We start from the raw sequence: 9,704 nt of genomic DNA on the forward strand, positions 1-9,704 counted from the left end.
ACTGAAGCCTGCAAAATCATACCATGGCTGTGGGGTTTTTTTGGGGGGTTGCTTGGTTTTGTTGGTTTGTTGGGTGGGTTTTTTGTTTGTTTTGTTTGGGTTTTTTTGGGGGGGAGGGGTGGTGGTAATTAACACTCTGAATAAATTATTCCAGCTCTACATTATGCAGATTTGCACCTGATGATAACCTCGAACAAAGCATTGGGCAGTTGCTGATGTGAAGAATACCTCCCAGGCACAGAGGGGCTATAAATACACAGAGTTCTGCCACACAGGTAGGCAAAGAGGTTAAATATTTGCTCTGAGAGAGGTGCAAGCTTTCATCTCTCGCGCCCTGTCGGGATGGAAGCTTAGGGAAATGATAAATGGAATTACAATAACTGTTTAAGTGCAGATTGCTGCAGGTGAAACAACTGCAGCCCAGGAGCCACTGCGCGGGGTGGGGGGAAGCACAGGTACGCAGCAGCCCTCCGCTGGCCGCCTGCTTGTTGAGGACCTCCCCGCGCTTATATTGACCCAAACCACGCCCCTCAAGCAGGCCACCAGCCACCGCCGCGACCCAGAGCCACCGGGGCCAACCCCCCAGCGGTAACGGGAGCTAACGGCAGGGAAGAGGAGAGAACGGGAGGGAACGGGAAATTACGGGAGGGAGCCGCGCGGTGGGGGAGTGGTGAACGAGCGGCGGGGAAGGGCGTGGGAACCAGCCGCGCGACTGGGGGGTGGGAATGGTTCGGGACCCCACCCGGGGCCCCGCCCCGATCTGAGGAGGGACAAAATGGTCGCGGCAGGGGGAGGCGCTTGCACCACAGGGCTCCACCCCCCACGTCCCGTAAGCGCGCCGCTCGCTGTCAATCAGGATATGAGCCCGCCCGCCGAAGGTGATTGGCTGCTGCACCGGAAGTGCCGTGAGTGCGGGCAGCGCACGGCTGGGCCCCTTGCACTGCAGGTGGGTGAGTGGGGTTGCCACGTTTCCGCCGCGCTTGGCCCGGCAAGGCTGAACCAGGCTGCTTCACCCGCCCCCGGCCCACTCGCTGCTGCTGCTGCTGTGTGCCCTCCGCTTTCTACAAGGGCGGCTTCCTGGCCACCCACCCCGACAACGGTTGGCGTGGCCGCCTTCAAACCTTCCTCCCCGCTCCCCGACTCCCGGTGACGGCCGTTGCGCGGCCGCCTTCGAACTCCACGCCACTACCCCGTGTCTTCTCCCCGCCCCATTTGGGGTAGCCAGAGTGCTGCCCCACTTAGCTCCGCGCAAGACGTTGGGGTGGTTTCCCAGGCCTGACCCACGTGTTAGAGATCTTAGTTGTCCTTGCAGTGCTCCGGTTCCTGAGGCTGTTGGTGTCTCCGCGCTCCTCAGAGGCGCTCCCTGCCACCATGTTTGTCCTGGTAGAGATGACTGATACAGTAAGAATTCCTCCCTGGCAGTTTGAAAGGAAACTGAATGAATCCATTGCTGAAGAGCTAAACAAGAAATTGGCCAATAAGGTAAAGCGTGTGTCCTGTATAGGTTGATGCAGGCATCATGATGTCCCTGGGTGTTTTCCTTTTGCTTGTTCCAAGTGAGATGTGAGGAGGAGGTATCAGAACAGTGATACCTCACAACTAAAATATCATAAACTCTAAACAAAGAGGCAGCCATGTGTTGTCTCAAAGGGGTCTTTTTTTTGTTCTCTCTAATAGCTGGTTCTGTAATGGGAAGATACTGAGGCACCAGATGGGGCAAGCAAGCATGAAAGAAGTGAGAGTAACTGCTGGGTTTGTGTATAGAGTAGTGATCTGAAACACAGCCTGGAAAATGGCTGCAAACTAATCCATTGAGTGGGGAATTGTCAAAAAAGAAGGGCAATACTGGAAGAGAAATGAGGGTGGTAAGAGCTCACTTGGGCTGTGCCCAGTATTTGAAACACAGTGTGGCTGTAAGAAGTTGGTCTTCATTGCAGGATATAGAAGAGTGGTCTGTCATAGACCAGAAGGTCACAGGTTTCTTTTGCAGCCCATGGGTCTGTCCTTAACATAGGACTTTCAGGGTGAGGCAGATGCAACACTCAAAATGTCACTTGTGAATGTGAAGGGAGCCCTAAAGAGCAACCTCAAGTTATTGAGGGTTGTGAATAGCAAGTTATACAGACAGGTTATGAAAAGCAGATGTCTTCCCTTGTACACTGATGACTTGTAGGTGCCTCACATTTGATAGGCTGTGAAGCTGCCTCAGAAGTAGCAGTGAAATCAAGAGTTCTCATCTCTCCTCAAAGCTAGTATATGTTAAGATGAAGGCAAGACTAGAGGCTCCTGAGAGTGCATCTAGCCTTTGGATAAGCTGGGAGGTGGTGAGTGATGTCTGTGGGCAGCTATTTACTGGCTTGGCAGGTCAAGTTCTCTCAGCTCTGACAGTTACCCCAAGGGTTTCTGTTTGCAGGAGTGCTCTTTCCAGTGCCAAAGAAAACACATGCTCTCGTAACACTTGAATAAGTTAGGGGTTCCCCTGCAATGTGGAGTGGTTAGAGCTGGGGCCATTGACAGGAGTGTACCAAAACAGCCTGCCTCACATCTTGGCACCTTTTCTGTTGCCTTCTTTTGAACAGGTGTATAAATGGTGAGGGGTTGCTTGATTTAGCCATGTGGGTTGCTTGATTTACTGCTCTTTAATATTATTTCCTTTTTCCTTTTGGGTAGGTTGTGTACAATGTTGGCCTCTGCATCTGTCTGTATGACATCACAAAGCTGGAAGATTCATACATATTCCCTGGAGATGGTGCCTCACATACCAAAGGTATGCATGCTTGTCCTCAGTTCTGTAGTTCTGCAGCAGGTTGGTGATCTGGAAATGTAAACTGAGCTTCTTAGGAAAGGAAATTTGAAGGAACTTAGTGAACTTCATAGCCTTAACTCTCTTCTTATTAAAAGGGCAAATATCTTGTATTTTCTTTCCATTTTGGGGGGTACAAATACAGCTTTAAAGAGCCAGTCCTCTCTGCCTTCTCCAGCTCTCCATCTCTGTACTGCAGTTAGAGCCACAGGTGTGGGGTAAAGGAAGGCCTTAATCTAAAATTATTGGAAACCTGGCCATAGAAAACAAGTTGCATTAATTGTGCTCTGCTCCTCTGGTACTATTTCCTCCCTCCCCTTTTGAAGCTTATCTTCCCTAGCCTGAATGCTGAAACGTGTTTCTACATAAAACATTTGCACAGCATTTTATGCTACTTTCCTAGCTGGAGGCTTTGCTACCTTCTGGAGTCCTAGACAGATCTAGTTCAGCATGCAGCACTTCTAGTGACTGTTTTATTTAAAACAAAGTAAGGCAGGAGTCATTTCTTTACTTTGACTGGGCAAATCTGTCTTAAGTACAAACTGGAAGTAAAGGCTTGAAAGCAATTTTTCTGCAGTTTTTGAAGTTAAAATAAGTTTCTTTAAACTGGGAAGAGAGACATTTCCTAGTTGCAGTTTCCAATGTGGAAGGGTAGCTTGAGCAAAGGAAGTGTTTCCAGTTAGGAGGGAACTGGACTGACACTATGTAGCTCCTCATGCCTGATTTTTAACTCAGACAGAACCCATTCCTCACAAATAAAAGCCTCTCTAACCCTGAAGGAGCATGGCAGGCTTTCCTGCTTGTCTTAGTCTCCCTTCAGCTTCTTCACTTTGAATTATTCCTTGAAATGAAATGAGGCTATGTTCTCTCTGAGCTTGGGGAAAAAACACCTCTGCTTTCAGCATCTAGAGAAGCACTTTGATACATATTGCAGTGTCTGGTAATAACTTTTTCTTTCATAGTATCAGTCGGGGTTGGAAGGGACCACAAGGATCATCTAGTTCCAACCCCCCTGCCATGGGCAGGGACACCTCATACTAGATCAGGCTGGCCAGAGTCTCATCCAGCCTGGTCTTAAACACCTCCAGGGATGGGGCCCCAACCACCTCCCTGGACAACCCATTCCAGGGCTTCACCACTCTCATGGTGAAGAACTTCCTCCTTACATCCAGCCTGAATCTCCCCACCTCCAGCTTCATTCCATTCCCCCTAGTCCTATCACTACCTGACATCCTGAGAAGTCCTCCCTCCCCCTCCCCCAGCCTTCTTGTAGGCCCCCTTCAGATACTGGAAGGCCACAGTACTGCCTGATTGCATGTAAAGGAGTAACACTGAGTGTGGACAGCTAAAGTGATGTTCATTTGCTCATAAATTGTTTGGCTGAAGTTGTCTCAGCATTCTTTCAATGCATTCTTAAATGCAAAATGCTTGAGACAGGAGCTTGTTGGGTTTTAACCTGAATGTGGAATCCAGTCCTGTTAGAGAATCTCATTTGCTGTGGGAATGTTTGCTATCAGATACTTCATTTAAAAAAAGACAGCATTGCCAACAGAGAGAAAAGGAGCAGAAGTATTACAGGAAAGTGTAGTTTCAGCTGGTACTCTTGGCCTTGAAGCATTTTGTGCAGGAATGCTCACAACACCCTCAGAACACTGGAACAGGCTGCTCAGGGAGGTTGTGGTTAGTTGCCTTTACACTGGAGACATTCAAAACCCACCTGGCTGTGTTCCTGTGTGACCTGCTCTAGGTGGTCCTTCTCTGGCGGGGGGTTTGGACTGGACATCTTCCAAGGTCCCTCCCAACCCCTAATATTCTCTGTGTGTGTAAGCAGTGGCCCTGCTCCATGTTCTTCAGCTTACAGTGTGATTCTGTTAACTTAAACTCTCGCCAGATGGAGGAGCAGAGAACAGGAGAGTGCTGTCAGGATTCATACAAAGCAGGAATCAGAACTCTGTCTTTCTGCCATCTAATGAGTGTCTGTAAGGAAACTGTAAAATAAACTAGGGGGAGGCATGTTAGTGGGTGTGTAGGCTGGGGGGTTTTGTTTTAGTGGCAGCCACCCTGTGTAGCTCACCAGCACAGGTGTGACATTAACGAGGTGTTTTCTTTTCAGTGCATTTCCGCTACGTGGTCTTCCATCCCTTCCTGGACGAGATTCTGGTTGGACAGATTAAGAGCTGCAGTCAGGATGGTGTTCACGGTAAAACAGAGCTTGTAACCTTAGGGAGCTGCAGAGGTTTTGGGTCTTTTGAGGGGCTGAGGCTTCAGGCTGTATAGTGCTGTGTGTGGGCTGGTTAAAGGCCTTTAACGCTGCTCTGACCCGAGGGTGGTTGGTGGTTTGAGCCTGGCAGCTTCCCCTGCCCTCGACAGTTTTGTCTGCGCTCCCCTTCCCTTTTGTCATTCATGTGCATGCCCAAGAAGAACAGGCAGGCCCATCTGGAGCTCAGACTGGATTCATTTTCTTGCTTCACTTAACAGAACTTGTGTTTTTTTAAGGGGGCAATATTGGCTGGTGTTGGTCTGATGCATCTTCCCTACAGCTCTGTGCAATTTCATCATTGTTTCCTGTACCTGAAAACGTGGCAGGGAAATGTCTTTGTGAGCACAGAGTGCTGTCAGATTAATGGAATACATAATTGATGGGTTCCTTCCCTTTCTTGTAGGAGTCTTTCATGCAAGCAAGCTCCTCTGCTCAGTCGTTCAGTTAGGACAAAAAGATTATCTTGGGTGCATTTGGTGCTGCAGTTGGTGCTGCATTTGGGCATGTCCACTCCTGGATAGCATTCAGCATTGTGCAAGCTCAAGGGGGAGGTGGTGGGTGTGCTAACGTTATATTGAGCTTTATTTAACGTGTTACATCTGTGATTCCTAAGCTTATTTTCTGTCACAGACCTCTCTAGCATCTGACTCACTCCTTGGAACGCTTTCATTTCCAATCCTGCTCCAAGCAACCTTTTCCTTTCCCAGCGGGCGTGAAGACTGTGCCCTCTGTTGCTGTGTGTACTTTCAGCTGGGTGGCTGCTCTGCTGCCAACTGAAATTGAGCATTGTGGCTCAAAGAACAATTCCTGCGTGGTCTCGGATGTCCTTCCTGAAAGGGGAAGGAGAATGAGTCCAGAAATGCATTTTGGGACTGGCTCTGCTGCATAAATCATTTGCAGAGGATCGGTTTTAGTCTTAACCAAATTCTTTCCTCCACAGTTTCTATTGGATTCTTTGATGATATTGTCATCCCACCAGAATCCCTGCAGCAGCCAGCTAAGTTGTATCCTTTGATCACCTTTGATAACTTTACTACTTCATTTCAAAGGATTGTGCAGTGCTGGCCCAACAGGCATTCAGCACTGCAACAATGAAGGTGCTCAGCGGCAGAAGCTAAGCCCTTGTGTCGGGCAAGTCCCGCAGACTGTTATCACAGCTAGACAGGCCTCAGGCTCGTTGGGTTTTGCAGGGTCATTGTGCCTGCTGATAGGAATGAATGGCAGTGTCCCCTGAACAGGCACCCTGTAATCCCTGCCCCTGGTCTTGGCTGCTGCTGAAGACAGAATGCTGGTTTTACCGCATCCCATAGCGTTGAGCTATGTGGTGTGTCTGATACACTTCATTGTGGTAGGCAGGGACTCTTGGGTGTGAGGGAGTTTGCTTGTTTGGGGGTGGTCTTACTTAGGGGATGTTTTTATTTAGGGGGTGCAGGTAATTCCCACTCTGCCAGCAGCCTTCTGAAGCAGGAAAGTCAAAAATCACAGAATGCCAGGTTGGAAGGGATCCTGAGGATCATCTGGTCCAACCTTGCCAGGTGATAGTGTAGTTGAAATGAGATGGGCCAGCACTCTGTCAGGCTGAGTCTTAAAACTCTCCAACATAAGGGATCCACTGCTTCCCTTGAGAGATTATTCCAATGTCTAACTGTTCTCATGGGGAAGAATTTTCTTCTGTATTCCAATGGGAATCTCCCCAGAAGTAGCTTGTACCCATTACCCCTTGTCTTTTCCATGGGACTTCTTGTAAAAAGAGAGTCTCCATCCTCCTGGTAGCCACCCTTTATGTACTGGTCCACAGTGATGGTAATAAAGTGCCATGTATGTGGAAAAAGGTCTCCCCTGAGCCAGATGTGAGTCCTGGGCTGTGCAGGTGGTGACCTGGAACAGGGCATTGTGGTTTGGCAAGTAATTACAGAGAGGCTTTGAACTGAGTTCCCAAAACTGTCAGAAAGTGAATCTGTCAGGCAGAGTACTGATTGTTTCCACCCTTAACCTGTGGTGTGGCCAGTGATGAAGCAGAGCAGGTGTGGGTGTGGGAATATGAGACAGAAGAAGGGGCCCACGACCTTTACATGGACATTGGGGAGGAGATCCGCTTCCGAGTGGTGGATGAAACGTTCGTTGATACGTCACCCACGGGTCCAAGCTCTGCAGAAGCTTCCACTTCAACTGCCACAGAGGAAGTCCAGAAGAAAGAGGCACCCTACACTCTTGTGGTGACTATGTGCATAATTTCTGCAGCCTTGTGAATGTTGTGGCTTATTCTAGGTCTAAAATAGCAGCCCTTTCCCAAGGAACTGATTGCTTGGACTGTGAGGCAAAGAAGTAGTCACAAAGGAAAGGAGTGGAAAAGGGGACATTGTTCTTGTGGTGACGCTGTGTTTCCTGTGTGTTTTTGTTGGAACACTCTGGTTGTTGGTGGAGTTCCCTCTGGGAGGCTGATTTAAAGTGGGTGCAGGATCTGCAAGTGGGAGAGAGCATAGGAGGAGCGCAGAGCTGGGAGAGCTGGGAGAACAGGGTTTACACAGCTGCTAAATGGTCTTTCCCATGCAGTGGTTCACCATAAGGCCCACCTGAGTGCAGTGCAAGAGACAGATCTAAACCAGTGAAAGCTGGGATGGTCAGGAGGTGGAATGGGCAAGCACTTGATTCCCAAGTGTTGAACCATTTGTTGTAGTGCTGACAAGGTGCAAAGCAGTTTGGGCAAGTGCTGAGCAGGCTCTGGTAGGACAGAAGTGAGTACCTCATCCATGACTCGGGGCAGGCAGACAGTTTATGTTTTCATACATTTACTCCTGTGTTCTCTGTGTGGTTTGTCATTGCACACCCTCTTCTCTGTCAACAGGGATCCATCAGTGAGCCAGGCCTGGGCCTCCTGTCATGGTGGACAAACAGTTAGCTGCACTCCGAGCCTGCTCCACAGAACTCTTTCCGGTGGGTGTTTGGGGGAATAAAGGGATCCTGCTGGTGCTCATTGCTGCTCTGGAGCTGAATGAGAAACCAGACCTGCCACTTGCTGTTGTTCCTTCAGCTTCCAACCTGCCAGGCTGCCACAGTCGCTTTCAAGAAACGTCTTCACTCTTCTGTAGAAATGAATCTACAGACACAAAAACCCTTGAGCACAGCAGCAACAAACCCAGCTGGAGCTTTGGGCTCCTGCCCTGGAGGGAAAACTCTGGGGGAGGTCTTCACTTGCCTGAATTAAGAAGGGAGTTGATTTGAGTGAAAGGAGGAGAGAATGCCTGTCAAGACACATTGCTTCCTTGGGCCGAGAGCTTGATCTCACAGGGGTAGAAACCCACCCCTCTTTTGATGGGAAATGGAGAAGAAACAGCAAAGGACTAGAGCACCTAGAGGTGTGGTACTCTGGACACCTGGAAAATGCTGCTGCTGGGAGGGTGGGGAAGGTGGTGGTAATGATCTTCCAAGCCATGGATGAAGTCAGCCAAAAAGAATGGGAATGACAGTAGTTTACCTGAAAGTAACTTAGACTGTGTGAAGAAGACCACTGTGGAAAGCTACAGGCTGTTGATTGTGCTGAATGGAAATACTTTATTGGGTGGGCTGTATTTATGTAGAATGAGCTGAACTTTGCAGGAGAATGCACAGTTATGAACAGAAATGGACCAAGGCTGCTTTGAGCAAGCTAAATACTTGTTTGTGGGAGTGTGTTAATACCAGAAATGGAATCAATAGTAAAAACCACACAGCCTGCCTTCCTCTATAATTTGTGGGGAAACTATTAGCTTCCTGCCTAGCAGGAAGAAAAAAAAGTTGCCTCCTGCAGTTTATCTACTTGGATTTCAAGGCAGACAGTGTTGAGACCAACACTCTGCTCTAACAGCCAATAACAAACAATTGCCATCACCCTCCCTGACAGCAGTAAAAGGAAAGGGGGGAACAAAACAGCGAGTCAAATCTATGCAGGGCCCATTGCCAAGAGAGTGATGCTGCACATAATTACAAAGCCAGCCACATTTGGCAGGAAGGGGCTGTAATTCCCTGGGATAGAGGGGTCTGCTTAACCTCCAACTGTGAAAACAAAGCCTGAGTCACCAGCACCCTCCCTGCAGCGTTGTTAGAACCCCTTAATTCTGAACTGTTATTCCTGGTGCATTGCCCTAATTAAAAGGGAGCCTAGAATTCTTTAGGTTCACATAGTAACAGAGGTCCATCTGCTCAGACAATAAGCTTACTGAATGCTGTCTATAGAGCAGTAGTGCTCAGACATGCAATCATCTAGCCAGGGTGGAAGCAAACCGCAGAAAACCGCAGCTGTTTGTATAGGTGGAGATTCTGGGTGAAAGGAGTTAGAGCTTCAACATCCAGCAAGGCTTCTACACAGGATCTTCTGGGGTAGTGCCTTGGAGTGGGCAGAAAACAGCCCTGGTACCTTCCAAGTACCAGCTGATGTGCTCAGCTCCCATTTCACAGTGTCAGAGCTCCTAGGAGCACAGCAAGGTGGCAGCTGCATAGCTTTACATAGTGATCTAATGAGTTACTCCAAACTCCAAGCCTCTTGTTGTGGAGAAGGCAACAAACACTGTGCCTGAGGAAATGAGTTCACTGCACAGTGCTGGGAAAGCATATAAATCGCTTCCTCCTCCTGCGTGTGTCATTGCTGCAGTAGTGGCACTGTTG

At 48.9% G+C, this 9,704-nt stretch overlaps 1 protein-coding gene across 1 annotated transcript; it reads left to right on the forward strand.

The window, feature by feature from the left end:
• The first annotated feature begins 1,288 nt into the window (after positions 1-1,288).
• Positions 1,289-8,491, forward strand: POLR3H (RNA polymerase III subunit H). The gene is made up of 6 exons (XM_009902456.2): positions 1,289-1,482; positions 2,671-2,767; positions 4,917-5,003; positions 6,004-6,067; positions 7,072-7,279; positions 7,909-8,491. The coding sequence occupies exons 1-6, from the start codon at positions 1,372-1,374 to the stop codon at positions 7,960-7,962; spliced, it is 621 nt and encodes a 206-aa protein (XP_009900758.1). The 5' UTR covers positions 1,289-1,371; the 3' UTR covers positions 7,963-8,491.
• Positions 8,492-9,704: the final 1,213 nt, after the last annotated feature.

Source organism: Dryobates pubescens, chromosome 15 (assembly GCF_014839835.1).
Source record: "Dryobates pubescens isolate bDryPub1 chromosome 15, bDryPub1.pri, whole genome shotgun sequence".
NCBI classification, from domain to species: Eukaryota; Metazoa; Chordata; class Aves; order Piciformes; family Picidae; genus Dryobates; species Dryobates pubescens.

Bases quoted from the DNA above. Each gene is read 5' to 3' on its own strand.
- POLR3H (XM_009902456.2), top strand. From the start codon at position 1,372: ATGTTTGTCCTGGTAGAGATGACTGATACAGTAAGAATTCCTCCCTGG. The intron at 1,483-2,670 runs GTAAAGCGTGTG...CCTTTTGGGTAG, and splicing joins ACAAGAAATTGGCCAATAAG to GTTGTGTACAATGTTGGCCT. The intron at 5,004-6,003 runs GTAAAACAGAGC...TTTCCTCCACAG, and splicing joins CAGTCAGGATGGTGTTCACG to TTTCTATTGGATTCTTTGAT.